At 36.3% G+C, this 16115-nt stretch overlaps 2 protein-coding genes across 2 annotated transcripts; both read right to left on the bottom strand.

Annotated features, from left to right (window-relative positions):
* Positions 1 to 145: 145 nt before the first annotated feature.
* On the bottom strand, positions 146 to 985 carry LOC147477476 (putative histone H2A.3). The gene is made up of 2 exons (XM_086583080.1): positions 623 to 985; positions 146 to 533 (listed from the first exon to the last, which is right to left on the bottom strand). The coding sequence occupies exons 1-2, from the start codon at positions 806 to 808 to the stop codon at positions 318 to 320; spliced, it is 402 nt and encodes a 133-aa protein (XP_086439206.1). The 5' UTR covers positions 809 to 985; the 3' UTR covers positions 146 to 317.
* Positions 986 to 14013: 13028 nt separating this feature from the next.
* Positions 14014 to 15422, bottom strand: LOC147477475 (uncharacterized). Its single transcript, XM_086586023.1, has one exon. The coding sequence runs from the start codon at positions 15217 to 15219 to the stop codon at positions 14014 to 14016; it is 1206 nt and encodes a 401-aa protein (XP_086442149.1). The 5' UTR covers positions 15220 to 15422.
* Positions 15423 to 16115: the final 693 nt, after the last annotated feature.

Below are 16115 nucleotides of genomic sequence, written 5' to 3'. Positions count from 1 at the left end.
GGGGAATATAATTTTTCATTCCGATCAACACGGGCAACAGGTGTATTTTATATCAAGTTGGTTGGTAGACAAAATGATGCCAGGAAATTTTTAAAGGAACATATACATAGATTACCAGCACATTCATTCCCAACCAAATAAAAAATTAACCTAAACAATATCTTTGATTCATTGTAATTGACGAGAAACTGTGAAAGACAATTATATTCACAATGATTCAACAATAACAACTACGAAACTACTAGTCTAAAACAACAAACTACCCAAATACAGACACTGTTTCATAAAGAGAGCACGCTTCCTTTATAACATTGAAATTACTCATCATCCCCAGCACTAGACGCAGCTTTAGTTGAAGTCTTCTTAGGCAACAAAAGGTTATGAATATTAGGCATGACCCCACCATTTGCTATCGTCACAGCCCCAAGCAATTTACTCAACTCCTCATCATTCCTCACTGCCAACTGTATATGTCTTGGTACAATTCTAGTCTTCTTATTATCCCTCGCCGCATTTCCGGCCAACTCAAGTACCTGTTGTTTCAAGGGTATTTACGTCAGAACATAAAGAAGGGTAGTTTAGTAATATTAAAAAGTAAGTAAGGGGTAGTTTGGGTACGTACCTCAGCAGCGAGATATTCAAGAACGGCAGCGAGATAAACAGGAGCACCAGCACCGACACGTTCAGCGTATTTACCAGCTTTGAGAAAACGAGCGATTCTTCCAACTGGGAATTGAAGACCAGCTTTGCTACTTCTTGACGTTGCTTTCTTTGCACCAGATCCAAGAGTTTTTCCTCTTCCCGCCATTATTTGTTCAGACTTTTCTTTTGTTTTTTGAGATTAGAGAAATTTAATATGAGAGAGAGTTTTGAGATGGGAAATGATGGGGAGTTTGATGGGTTTATATAGTTGTTGAGATTGGGTTTGGGCCAATGGGAATCAAGTACACGGATTGAGAGGAGACTCGTTGGATTAAATGAGTTGTGGACGGTTAGATAGTGGAGTTGGTGAGGAGTTTTGGTTTTGTGAAACTGTTTTTTTATTGGTTTATGTTGAATGACATGGATCGAGAGGACAAGCGTTGGATTAAAAGAGTTATGGACGGTGAGATGGTAGTTCTGATTTGGATTAGTTGTTTTGTTTTTGTTGTGTATGTAAATGCACAAGGAAAAAATGCTTGTAGGCAACGCACTTTGGATGTTGCATACATGACACTTCTTTCAGTTCTTTGTATAGGCATTTGAAATTACTAGTGCATAGTTTGCCTGCTCGGACAAAATTTCGGGATATTCTATTCTAAGGAATTGGCATGATACTTGTGTTGGCATGCTAGAAATTACGTGTGACTTCATCACGATTGCTTTGATACAAAAAGAAAAGGATATTATGTAAGCATTCGTTCAACATGTTTTGTTTGAAGCATGCTTGAAGGTCCATCATGCTTCAAACAAAACATGTTGAAAACATTTTAGTAAAGCGTTCAACATGTTTTGTTTGAAGCATGATTCACATTTTATTTTATTATTATTATTATTATTTTTTTTATGCAAATCATAGTACGTTATATTAGAACCTTCAAACAAAGATAGGAACACAGTTCTTACTTAATATACAACTTGGAAGATCAGAACTCCCTAGCTGTTGGTTAGTCCAAACTGCTAATTAGTCTGCATCCCCATTAAACTCCCTACTAATCCACCTAAAATCAAAGGAGCTGAAGCTCAAAACTAAGGAGTTTATGTTGGTTCATGCAGCTTCCCAAACCCATCTACATGATTGGCCCTTCAAGCTCTAATCACCTCTATATTGTCTCCTTCAAATACAAAATATTGGAATCTGAGTTGCTTGGCCAGCAAGATTGCAACTTTTGCTGCTTCCAGTTCAGCTTCTTTTGCCTCCAATGCCCTAAACCGTCTGACTGCTACTCCCACAATGCATCCTTAGTTATCAGTAGCTATTGCCCCAGCTCCAGCCCATCCAGTCTGCCTATAGAAGGAAGCATCAAATCTAATTATTATTCCTTCATTTGGAATAACAGGAAATAAGTTCTCAAAAGTATTATCAGCTGTAAATAAAGGAGGGATAGGATTGAGATGTTCTTCTATGAATGCCAGATAGCATTTGTCTACCAGAGCTCTGCTTTCCCTGATCATCATTTCCCTATTGGCCTTTCTGTTTTCAAACTTGAGTTCATTTCGAGTTTTCCAAATTTGCTGTAGCAAAAAAGCTATATATGTACCAGCAAGACTTTTATCTCTGTTTGTACAAAGGCACTAGGACATGAAGAGATCTAACCTTTCTCTCAGAGTATGCTGTTGATTCTTGTGTATTGTCATACCAACTTGAGAGTTAAACCATACTGTTCTTATCCATTTACAAGTAAAGAACAAGTGCTCTGCAGATTCAATCTCCTTGAAGTAGTAGGGACATGAAAAGTCCCCCTTCATCTTCCTCTCTGCTAGTATTTCACCCATAGGAAAAATATTCATGTACAGCTTCCAGATAAACATTTGGATGTAAGCTGGGAGATGAGCTTTCCAAATATATTTTAGAGTGAGGGGATTGCAACTTGAGCATTGTCCTACTTCATCCTCTGGCTTTAGGAACTTGTAAGTCGATTTGACTGTTAGGATCCCATACTTATCCATGTCCCACCTCATTTTATCAGCAGAAGCTGCCTCAGGTCTCACTTTAACCTCTAGAATTTTTCTGCATATAAAAGGACCGAAATGATGGCTGAGCTTAGCCTCATCCCAACCACTCTTATCTTGCACTACACCAAAAAATGTTTTTACTAACAGCTATATCCGTTATTTATATTTTTACTAACGCTTATATCCGTTAGCTTTGGGGTATTCTGATCCTTAGGCAAAATTTAGTAACGGATATAATCTGTTACTTAAATTAATCTTAGTAACGCTTTTATATCCGTTACTATAATTCTTTTTGTAACGGATAGCCAACCTGTTCATCGGCAGTTTTAATCTATTCATTTCTAACAGATATAAGTGTTAGTAACGTTTGGCGCTGCTTTAATTACTTTTATGGTGGGAAATCAATTTTCATATGTCACAGATATATCCGTTAGTAATAGATGTGCCACTTGCTATTAATATCGATATGTGTAACGGATACATCCGTTAGTAATAAATGTGCCACTTGCTATTGATATCGATGTGTGTAACGGATATATCCGTTACTAAATTTTTGTCAGTTAAAAAAATATATATATTTATTTTTTTCCTGGGTCAAAATGTCAAAAAAAGTTCACCCTGCACATATGAATATTCCATCTTATAGAGATATCACATTCCACAAACTTAATCAACATATAATAACAAAAAACAAAACCACTAATCAATTAAAAATTATTATAAAAATATAGACACTAGTCCAAATCCCAATTTACAAATCAAACTTATATAGAAATGACTTCACCTAACCTAATCTTGGGATGTCTAATATCTTTCATATAGAATATCCCATTGTATTGGTTGTCACTGGTCGCCTGTTATTGCTCTCTCGAGTGTTCCCCCATCAGTTTTAGGGGTGCACATCTGCAATTCCCATAACTTCTCCCACGATATCACCACTTATTTGACAAAGCCTGGCAAGAATTGAAATATCTGAGAAACATTGACACAGGTGTGTGTTGGTTTCTGACATGGCAACCTATATGAAGTAGGACATAGTTAGGTAAAAAAATTTCAAATCCTCTAGTTACACAAATATTTCTTGGGGTTAAAACCTTATAAAAGCCTCCTTACAAGGAAATCAATGCTAGGGGCATCTCATGGAATTGTGACTATATGTTAACAGAGAGTTCTTAGTCTATCGGGGTAACCACAATTAGAAATTTTATCGTCAATGTGTTTTGTGTCCACACGGATATCGCGGATACTTATCTTATTGGGCACATATTAGCATTTGTTTCGAGACACAACACAAACCTTTCCTACTAGAAATATTTTTTTTTTCAAAGAGTCAATTCATTCTTGAGGCTTTCAAAATATGAAGTGTCCATGTCACATAGCTTAATGTGCTACTAAAGTACCAAAGAGAAAGGCCAAACCACCAAGGCAATGCCTTGCAATTTATCCTCTTTGCAGCCTAATACTTGTTCGGCAAAGACAATATTATTTCCTTAAATTCTAACATAAGCATAAGAAGTTTGTAACATCAATTGTTCGAACGAATCATTTAGCACAATAAACCACATCCCTAGTTGCTCAAAAAAGACAGACATAAGTTTTCAAAGTTGGTACAAAGTTACCTAAGTACTCTTGAGAGGCAAAAATGGCACCTGCCCGGCAACCCTTGCTCTTTAAGCTAGCTATAGAGGGTAGACGTGATCCTAAAGCGGATCAGATCGATAAACAACATTCAAAATTCTAGTATGCTCGACTTGATCCCGTAGATCACTTAACCAATTAAGATGATGCAGCAAACCTGCAAGAAATTTAAGGATTCTGATGTTAGCTAGCATGGTATGATAAAAGACAATCACAAAACCACTTTCGCCATAAGCGAGCGGAGAATCATGGAAAGCCATTCTTCCCTTATCCAAAATCTCTTTAGAAAAGCAGCCATATCCAAATATACTTTCCATAAAAATAGAAAGAAACTTCACAAAGTGAATAATGGGTCCATGCTCCCACAACATTTAACAAGCCCAAAATGATGTCTAGGACCCTTATATAAGCACCGAAATGATGACATTAATAAAAAAAATTCCAGCCACCAGTATATCTAACAAAATGTAACCATCTAGTATGCTACTATAAAGGATCCAGTAGAGTACATGAGAAGTTTTGCGGTCATGTGAAGATGAAAATTGGATGTCTCATCTTTTAGAATTGATGAATCACTTTCTTCCCCCTTATCGAATTTGATATTACCAAGATGATGAATCACCGCGACAACTTTGAATATTGAATCCTGGAAAATAGAAGAATGAGGACGTGGCTCTTATCAATGCAAGTTGTAAAGAAATTAAAAATATCCAAATTTGTGCACCTATTCTCGCTTCAAGAATTCTGTTATATCCATAGCTCAAAGTGGCAAGGTATTCATGAGCATCGCTTACACCAACTAGTTCATAGCAATTTAACTGGTTAAGATAACGAAATGATTGGGGATTTCCCAACTTATACTTCTCAATTTCTGTTAAGTTTTAAAACAATAGGCGATCGGCTATATTAGCCTCAGATCGATCTAATAATGAAGGAACTTTCCCAAGGACAGAGGATCAAGTTCATAAGAAAATACCTGTGATGATACTACACATAGAAGGTAGAAACAATGGTAGTTGCGCCCGGGATCGGAAATTTGACAAACGAGATCTTTCAAGAAGATAATTTCTAATAGTAGCTCATGAAGCTACTATTAGAAATTATGTCATATGGTATCCGGAATCTACCAACACTCATATTTTAAGGCTATATTTCTTTCAACGGACATAAAATAATATCGAAAAAGGTCACCATGCGGCAGGGACTAGTCGTCATAAAGAAGCCAGCAGACTTGCCGCGTGGTTGCTAAATCAAGCACAAAGTCATCGGTTATTTTATGGCCAAATTTAGCCACAAAAATGAGAAATAACATTGTTTTTCTAGCATTTGACACAATAGTTGGGGATGCTCTTATCCAAGTATCGTTTTGTGATATCAAAGGATAATACTTTGCAAAACCACAAACCATTGTGATATCTTGTTATTTGCGGTGTTTATCTGAGACTATAAACAATTCCCTTTGCTGCCTCAGATATTGACATTTATCCTTGTTTGCGGTTATGGGATGAAAGCCTAATAATTTTCAAAATAACTTGTAAAGTAATTACAACACATAAATTGTATATAAAAATTCCCGACGATATCAATCTCAAACATACCGCTTCTTAAAGCTCATTTACACCATCAATATGGGAAAGAGCATTAATCACGCCAACAATGAAATCATTCCCTGAACATTGTTTGAAATAGCTATTCAATTTTTAACAATATATTCAACACACAGGAAAATTATCTCTGAATTTGCTATAAAGACTATAGGAATTGCAATAGAAGGCTTTCAACATCTGAGATAAAGGAGAATCTGCACGGGACTTTTGTCACGAAAAAAGACGCGTGGAATCCATGGGCGCCACTACTAATAAGATAGGCTTGGGCTGTCCCGATGTAATACTAATTGGCGGGGAGTGAAGACAAGACACGCCCTTCGGATGTCGAAACATGCAACCTGAAGGTTATAAGTCAAAAAACAATGGAATGGTCCTTCAACAAACGATTACTTCATAGCATGTAATATTACGGGCGATATAGAAACTAAAATGTTCGGTCATGACCAACATTAAGAAACATTGGCTTATACACCAGAAAACATGAAGGTATGGGAAAATTCCAAATTTGCAACAAATCAGTATCAATGAGAAATATTAGGAACTAGAGAGACGATTGAGTAAAACCATCCCATATGTCAATATTTTGGCAAATCAAGATATCCACCATTGAAAAAATCGTTACTAAGTCCGTCCGACAGAGTAAACTTCAATTCACATAATGTTACACATATAGCTTAAGCATTATACTTTCTTCTCCTCTAAAGATTCTTCATATTTTTCAGAAAACAGAACACATAAAATCTCCATCAACATAAAATCTTGAAATATTTCAAAATTACTAAATCATGTCAATCAACGCCTCTTACTTAAACTAAGTGTGGCCTAAATTTATTATGAACCTCCCAAAATCATAATATCTCTCGAGATTTTGGAACTTTCTTTATTCTCAAATATGGATAAAAAATTGAAACATTTTTAACAACAAACAAGGTTTTCATGTAGTATTTCTATTATCAGGCTGACTGAATTGAAAATCAACCCCATTATATATCTCATTATAATCTCAATTAAACTCCTATTTGTAACACATGCACAGAGAGAGATAGAGAGTACGATTTCTCACTGAGCCACCCAAACAAACAAGGCTAGCCTTTGACAAGATTCTCAATCATGGGTTCCCTATTCGTTGTCTAGTTAAAGATATCAAATTTAATGTGGATTGTTAAAGTTGAAGGACCTTATATAAAGCTTCCACCTAAAGTTATCAATATAAGAGTAAACATTTTACCTGCATCACAAGATCGAACTCATTCACGCCTACACTATATGCTCGCTTGTTCTTCTCATTCTTACCAAAGAATTTGAAAATTTATAAGGAATTTCAATTATCTGAGAATCTGAAATACAAGCAAGAATAGATGCCAATCAACATAATCTAGACACTTTCATTCCATAGATTGTGAGCAAAGAAAATCACTCTCCAAATGGGCATGCATGTGCCAAGAACAAGAAGATGAGGTCTTTACATTATTAGTTTATACACAATGGTTCAAAGATCAACAACCATTAAAGGTCTTTTTTTTTCTGAGTTTAATGTTTCACAAACTTAGGTAACACCATAACACAATAATTGGACTACTTATATACAAATACTTATATAAGCTGTGTTTGGTCCTAACACTAAACTTCGTACATTCTTCAATGTTGAGCATTAACTTATTAAATTGTGGGGAAATATACTAATCTATTCCCATTGGGAAAACTCAAAGTTGTAGGATATAGAAGAGATCTTGATGAATATAATTTTTTCTATGCAAACACTAAATGAGAGCTGTCTTTAGAAAAGATACCAAAGAAGATCTTCCTAAAGATACCGTGATCTCGAGAATGCTATTTTCTCGATACTCACCAAACTTGAAAGTTGAGATAACTAAGGCCAATGGAAAAGACTGATACATGGGTGAAGTTTTGTACTTAACATTAGCTTGGTAACGAAGTACATAAATATGACTCTAGATTCTAGAAACATTCAGTGCTTTATTATAAACACTCCATTGTGATACTTCAATAAGATCCCAAGATGTTGTTATGGGAATCAAAAGTCGCAAACCAAATTTGCTATTTTTACAGTTGGCCACCTTGGCTATTTTTACAGCTTACGGCATTACCTCTTGCAGGGTTACTGTACTATCCTGGGATAGAAGGAATACAGGAAAGTCATATTTGTTCAACATAATATTTGATCCCTGAAAAAATTGACAAGCTCCATCATTTCACCTTTCTAGAAGTTGGTGGAAAGGAGTGAATAGCTAAAAATATAGAAAGAAGGAACCCATTTAGAGATTCACCTCCCTATTTCTCATGCACTTCATGACTTACAGCTGGATTCCATATATAATCAACGTTCTTGTAAGGTGCAAATTTGACTTGTGGAAATTTTTCAACAGTGAAAATCCTATGAAGAGAAAGTTTGAAAACTATTAACCTGTTTTGTTCAAACAGAAAGAAAATTGAAAATAAGGATAAAAACTATAGAGCTAACCTCTTTCCCAAGGGTTGGGACTTCAGTTCAGATTCAACCAAAACACCGGCTACTTTCTTCGCCAAAAAGTGATGATCGTTTAATACACTGAAATAACAACATATATTACTTAACATTGATAAGTGCAAAGAATTTGTTCAAATCAAACATCGGCAATATTGAGCACCATGAATAATATCTATTGGTAGCTTAGAAGTTATAACAAGAAGTAACATTGTCGAGATGGTTATGCAATTGTAAAAGTCCCACTGAGAAGTGCATTTGCTATTTCGTCGTTTTGCACAACAACATCAATGTGAGCATGAACTACTATAATAATAATAATATAATAAATAAAACGAGAACATCCATACCGTTAAAGAAGTTCTCCATTTCATGGGCAAAGTAGATAGATATTGCCCATGAAGTGCATGAAATATACACAATTCATGAATCAAATACCACACAAGCTGGAAGAACTGCATATATATATATATATATATATATATATATATATATATATATATTTTTCAAAGAAGATAATACACATACACCAATCGCATGTAGGGATCTTCAGATTTGTCCGCTAGATCTAATAAGTAGGAGTACTCCATTAACTGCACAATACATGAACAATATGGGTATAAGCAGCAGTAAATAAACCAAGCAATTTGGCTTCCTTCTTTATAATCATCACAGGCAAGCCTTGGAGAATACTAAGATGGCATACCTCAACCATTTTCTGGATCATGGTCATTGGTTCAAATATGAGAGCTCCCAGGTCTTGTTTCTGCACTATGAGGACGTGCTGCCGCCATTGATGTTTCTGATTGGTTACAATTCAACAGATCCAAACTCATCATCACAAATCATCATATGAGCAATGTAGAATCACCAAAGGCTTGCTATTTTAGACAATTAGTAGAATTCATATGATTGTCTTAGTTGTTCTCACTTGATATAAGAGAAGCCGCAAGCTTTTCAAGCAATACACACACACAAGAAAGTGATGAAAAGAGTTCGAGATGTTCTCGTGGTACCTTAGTGGCTTAGCATAAGTCACCACTCGGCAAACATTTCTCCAACAAGATGAACCTCGCATGCATCAAACAATTACACATTTATTAGTGATATAAATGAAAATAAGAACTTCATATTAAAATAGCTAATAGAAAGAAGAAGAAAATAAACAAAAACTAACCAGGGGTTTACGATCCCCGGTGACTACTAATTGCTCAAAATATCTCGACATCCGCCATCCGCGAAAACTTAAATACACAAAAGGCCTTGGTTTGTTTACAACAAGGCAAGTCCGCGACATAAAACCAATAAAAAGATTTGACACTAAAGAGTTCATTATATTATTACAACTAGACAAGACTAACCACATAAAAATTTCAAGGCATGACAACACACCCAAAAGTTCCAAGTCATGGCAACCACAACCACATAAAAATATGTCTTGAGCTTCAACTAAAGCAGGAAGAGCAAAAAGTAGAAATCCAAAAAGGTCTAAAACCTACAAACATCAATCATACTTCAATCAGCCCATCAAGCCAAGCTATATACCCTCCTTCAAGCCAAGCATTCAAAGTTTCATTACCATCTTGTGGACCATCATAAACAAGAGCATCGGGAACCAATACTTCATCAATATACACTCTTCTCTCTCCACCAACCGAATTCTGCCATGACAAATTTTTGCACTTAAATCAATAGACCCTTTAGCAACTTCTGTACCAAACTTATCTAGTAATGTGACTCTAGGCTGTTCAAAGCGACCCAAAAGTAGGAGTCAAGTTCGAGGGGTTCTTGGAGAATGGCGTTGAGCGGAACTTGAACCAACTTCGCTTAAGGTGTAGTCACACCCATATGTGCTTTGGCATTGGTCGTCACATTATTGGCTGTCATAGTATTGCCTAGTTGTTGTTGAAGGAGAACCTATCTTGGGTATAGATGAAGACATGATAATTTTAAAGTGTGGTTCACATATTACTAACTCTAACCATTAACCGTAATTGCCAAGAAAAAACTGACCTTGAGCATTGATTTGACCTCAGACATGTCTGTCTCGACCTTTGATTTAAATGTAGCCACATCGGCCTCAACCTTTGCAACTGATGTAGCAGCCATTTGGTTGAGTAAAGTGCTTGTGACAGCTGCTTCCTAGAAACATTAGAACCAACTCCACGAACACGGTTCTTCTTATCCTTGCCAAGTACTTCAGTCAATGCATCGGAGTCGATGTCTCCCGTGTCAGTCTCTCCAGATGCTAGTCTTCTTTCTTTAACTACTTTCACTTGATCTTGCATTTATTTGTTTTTTTTAAAAAAAAAAGAAATCAAATAGCCCAAAATATACCCGGTTGCAATCAAAAACTGAAGTTACAAAATAGAAGCGATTAAAACTTCTACTCACATATTTTTCCGAGCACTTTCCAAAATTGTTCCATCATCATGCGTTCACGACCCTTAAAGCCAATCATCAACTCGAAGTTATTTTTGCTTGAGGGTTTTGTTGTTACTACAGGGCAAATAATCAATGCTTAGTAATAGTGCTTCAAAAGGACGACAATAGTATTCATATCTATATACATAATCAAAAGGGTTAATAATTTAAAAATGATACGCACCAAATCGTTATGCCTTTGGGAGAAGGTTCTCCTACCATTAGTACTACCAATAGTATTCATGGCCCTATTTGCCGCATTTTTTTGCATTCCTTTCTTTTACTTTAGTCCGAAGCTCATAGTCGACAAAATCTACCCAAAGAGCAAGATTAATAGCGGTGGGCAGTTTTCCTTAGTCGCTTCAATGCTTTCACTTTCTCCAAAAACTTTGCCCCTGTATGTAAACTTTACGGTCCTAAGTTTTTGAGAATAATTTGTCTCGACCAACGGACAAGCTTCAAAGTTTTCGACATTAAATTGAATTCCTCCTATTATGAGTACAGTTGATAAGAAACAATATATTAAGACATAGCTTAGCTTAATGGTAAAGTTGATTATTTAATTAACACATTAAATAAATAAATAAAAATAATTACCGTCAAGGCTTTCCAAATTGTATCCTTAAAGCCACCATCCACTAGTCTCCAATCCTTGGTGTTGATAGGGATATTAAGCCTCACTTGGTTCCCTATTGCAATTTTGAACTTGCTTGCATTTTGTCCAACAATTTGGCCATTAAGCCATAACTCAACAAGCACTTTCCTGAGGGACCCATTAATTGTGTCTTCTTGGATGGTAGAGAAGTACATTGACTTGTGGGAGAAGAGGCATCTGATGCAGTACGGTGTGCAGTTGTACCACCTGATTCCATTATTTAAAAATAGCCTAACAATTTCCAACAACATTTGAAAACAAATTATTAAGGATTTCATAACACTTAAAATATGACATAACCAATTATTCAAAAAGAACGAAAAGAAATAAAAGAATATGCATTATCAAATTAACCATAATATCCAAAATTAATTTTCCAAACTACTAGAAAATCTTAAGATGATCATAAAAAAAGGAAGGCAGGCATTTGAACATATTTTCAAAATTATTGCACACTACAATCAATGACGTGGTTCTAGCAGTGATCTCAAATGAGGTTGCTCTGCAAGAGTAGATTGGAAGTCTTCTGGTTCTGGTGCTTCTAGCTTGTCCACTTCGTTAGTCATTTGCCTTGGTGAATGTATGACCACCCACCAATCAGGATATTTCAAATCCCTCGAATAGAATACTTGATTTGCTTCTTTGGCACAAATGGTTGGCTCATCTAACATTTTGTCGGAACTCTTGAGCCGATTAAAATTTACCACCACCAAGTTAGAGTCTAGGCATAACTTACATCCATTGGTCTTATCTTCCACCCTAACCCAATCACAATAAAACACCACTTCCTTGAAATTTGTGTAATTCACCTCTAGTATATGTTTGATGACTCCATACCACTTAGCAGACGTATCGATATGATTTTTATCTTTCCTACTTGATGTAAATGTAGTAATTGCACTCATGCAAACACCACAGTCTTGCGTAAGAACGGTTTCATCGTGAGACTTAGTAGAAAATACATAACCATTGATGCGATACTTTTGAAAAGTTTTAACTTTGAACAATGGCCCTCTAGCAAAGAACCACAATTCAGATGAAGTGTCGCCATTCTCCAACAACTACAGAGAAAACATACCACAATTCAAAAAGTGAAAATAACATAAAAACATAACTTACTATCCTAATTAACAAATACCTTATTATATAACCAATCGATAAAATCTGTTTGTATCTCTACTTCTGTCTTTGTTATCCCTTTTCTCACGCCTCGGAACTAGATTGCAAAGACTCACGATACTCACTACAATTTATTCAAATAAGTTAGTATATATGTGTGAATTTATTAATAGGGAAGTAAACATTCATGCCAAAAACTAACACCTGTAGTGATCATCAAGTCCATCGACTTCCAAACGGAAAAGTAGCCATCTACGGATTTGTACAAATTGCTCCTTCGACAAAATCACATCTTTACCTTCAAGCCGTAACCATCATCGCTATATTCATCATTTTCATCTAGAAACACTTGACCATTGGTTTTGTGATTCTTGGGTTGTGAATTTGGAATGTACTCCATTGCATACCTAACAGATTTTGAGACCAGATACGACTCTGCAATCGATCCTTCAACAAATCGTTTGTTACTGGGTATATCTTTGCACTCCTTCATTGACCTAATTAAGTGATAAACCCATGAATGCATTTATTAATTTTATTTAAAAGCAAGGAAAAAAGAATTGGGATTGAAAGAAGGATTATTTACCGTTCAAACAGATACATCCAATGATTTTGAGCTGGTCCACACATCAATGCCTCATCAGCTAGATGCACAACAAGGTGAATGCTAATATCAAAAAATGATGGTGGAAAGTACTTTTCCAGCACGCACAACGCCTCTACAACCATGTACTTGGCATCTTGGATTTCTTTCCGAATTACAACTTTCGAACACAAAAGGTTAAAAAATAAGCTTATCTGATGAAGAGCTTTCCGCAAATCAGGATGAGTTGGAAAAGCATGTTGAAGTAGCACGGGCAAAAGATATTGCATAATCACATGATAGTCGTGTGACTTCATTACAAGCAAACCAGGTGGATCAAGACTGACAATGTTACTCAGATTAGATGAAAAACCTGAAGGGAGCCTCAAAGTTTTCAAAGTTTTAAGGAAATCCATCTTCTCTGCTTTATCTAGGAAGAACGGTGCTGTAGGTTTAACTTGTTTCCCACTTGCAGGGTCAGTTTGCATCCATCGATCCCGTGTATGCCAAGTTCCCTCATATCCTCTCGTGCACGGATCAGATCTTTTGATTTGTCTTTCTTATTAAGGATCGTGTCTAGTATGTGCTCTGCAACATTCTTTTCAATGTGCATCACATCAATAACATGACGAACTTTGTGATAGATCCAGTAAACAAGGAAAAACAATATGGACTTTCTATACCAGGCCGATGTAACTTCATTACCTTCATTGTCATCAACCACAATTTGACCACCTCTCTTCCGCTTCTGACCAGGTTTATACTTCACATAACTCAATGTTTGCAAAAGTACATCGCCATTTAATCGTTGAGGAGGATTTCTACGGCTCTTCTTTCTTGCTACCTACTAGTCCCAAGTACTTGCCATTCCCCGAATCGGGTGATTGCCTTTAAGAAATATACGGTAATCTAAGTATACATTTTTCCTACTAGACTTCAAATATATGGAAGGAGTATTGTCACCACAAACAGGACAAGCTTTGTAACCATGTGTTACGCAGCCCACTAAGTTTCCATATGCAGGCAAATCATGGATACCCCACATTAGCATAGCCTTCAAAGTGAAGTTTTCTCTTTTGTTCATGTCATAAGCCGACACTCCTTTCCACAACTCTTTCAACTCATCGTACAATGGTTCAAGAAAAACATCTATGTCTCCTTTTGGTGCCTTTGGACCGGGTATAAGTAAAGACAACATCTGAAACTCTGCTTTCATGCACATAGAAGGGGGGAGATTGTAAGGCACAGTGATAACAGGCCAACAACTATAACTAGTAGATTGAATGCCACGTGGATTAAACCCATCGGTTGCAATTGCAAGCCAAACATTGCGCTGCTCATTAGCAAAGTTTGGCCACTTTTCTTTACAAATTTTCCACTGACCTGAATCAATTGGATGACGCATATAAGCCGCAGAAGTCTCTGCTCGTGCATGCCATGTCATCTCATGCGCTATCCACGGTATAGTATACAACCGCTTGAGTCTTGGAATTAAAGGAAAATGTCTCAGTACCTTGTTAGGCTCCTTGGAATTCTTCTTCCCTTTACTCCCCTCCTTAACTTTAAACCTTGGTGCTTGGCACTCGGGACATTCTGTCAAATCTTTGTTCGTCTTCCAATATAAGATACAATTGTTCTCACATGTATGAATGCATGTAGCCTTCATCCCTAAGTCTTTCAACATCTCCTTCATTACGGATACTTCTCGGGAGGAGGTGTTACCTTTAGGCAACCATCGCCTCAACAAGGATAAGAGTACTGTCATACCAGTTCCAGACCAACCAAATTCTTTCTTTACATTATGAAGTTCTACAAGTGCTGAGAGAGTTGTCTCAGGACCTTCACATGTAGGATACAATTTTTCAGTTGCCTTTTTCTTATAATCGTAATACCTCTTTCCTAAGTCTGGTTCAGGAACATAAGGCTCATCAAATTCAATTCCCAAACTGTCATCACCTGCCACCGCATCACCATGTAATCCAAAAGCAGAGTCGACAAAGTTTCTCATCCCAATCCCAACATCCCCAATGGTTTCTTCCTCAGTGTCCCCCATCTCAAACCCATCATCATCCGAGGTTTTTTCTCCAATATTTGCAACCAATGGAGGATGAACAGCAGCGTTAGATAAGTCCTCACCATGTAAAGTCCATACACGATAGGACTTCTCTATACCTTTTGAGATTAAATGGTATCCAACCTCTTTATACGTCAACCAATACCTATTCCGACACTTCTTGCACGGGCAAGGACACTTCTTCCCGCCCAACTTCCACTCTGCAAATTTAAGAAAAACCTCAACTCCCAATGAATAGACTACTTGCCCTTTTTGTTTTCACTCATCCATTCTTTATCTATTGGTTCTGACATTCTATACTATATTTAGACACCAAGGGAAATAATGATCAAAGATAAATAACATACAACTAGCTATCCAAGTACAACAAAAACAAGAAACAAACGGCATCATAAATATAAATAATGTAAACTTTATATACATAAAATAAAAACCAAATAAAACCAATAAGTCCAATGAGTCCAATAAGTCCAACACGTGCGCTAAATACAAACATGTTTAAATACTACGCAGCTCGCAAGATAAAACCAATGCATAAATGATCTGGAAGTTATGATTCTAATCATGCATAATTACTAGTTCATTAACCCCCATACTGAAATGAGCTCCATACTCAAACCTATATAATCCAATTTAATCTTTGTCTATTTTCGATATGATTTAACCTTACTTTTGAAACAATGTCGCCTAACATATCACTAGTCGTTCATAGGATGTGCAAATTATACAAGCATTGTTAGAATTCAGTAGCAACCTCTTATTTTATCATCAGCATTGCAAAATATAAACTTGCATAATACAGTAATTCAACCAAACTAAATATTCAAGTGTGCACAATAATGATATATCTTTCTCAACAGCATCGCAGAGAAAAA

Source organism: Coptis chinensis, chromosome 9, assembly GCF_015680905.1.
Source record: "Coptis chinensis isolate HL-2020 chromosome 9, ASM1568090v1, whole genome shotgun sequence".
Classification (NCBI taxonomy): domain Eukaryota; kingdom Viridiplantae; phylum Streptophyta; class Magnoliopsida; order Ranunculales; family Ranunculaceae; genus Coptis; species Coptis chinensis.
Note: the sequence above shows the minus strand (reverse complement) of the source record. Positions and strands in the feature narration are given on the sequence as shown.

Coding starts and splice junctions, on each gene's coding strand:
- LOC147477475 (XM_086586023.1), bottom strand. CDS start 15,219: ATGGGGGACACTGAGGAAGAAACCATTGGGGATGTTGGGATTGGGATG.
- LOC147477476 (XM_086583080.1), bottom strand. CDS start 808: ATGGCGGGAAGAGGAAAAACTCTTGGATCTGGTGCAAAGAAAGCAACG. Junction 534..622: donor TTGAATATCTCGCTGCTGAG/GTACGTACCCAA, acceptor TTGAAACAACAG/GTACTTGAGTTGGCCGGAAA.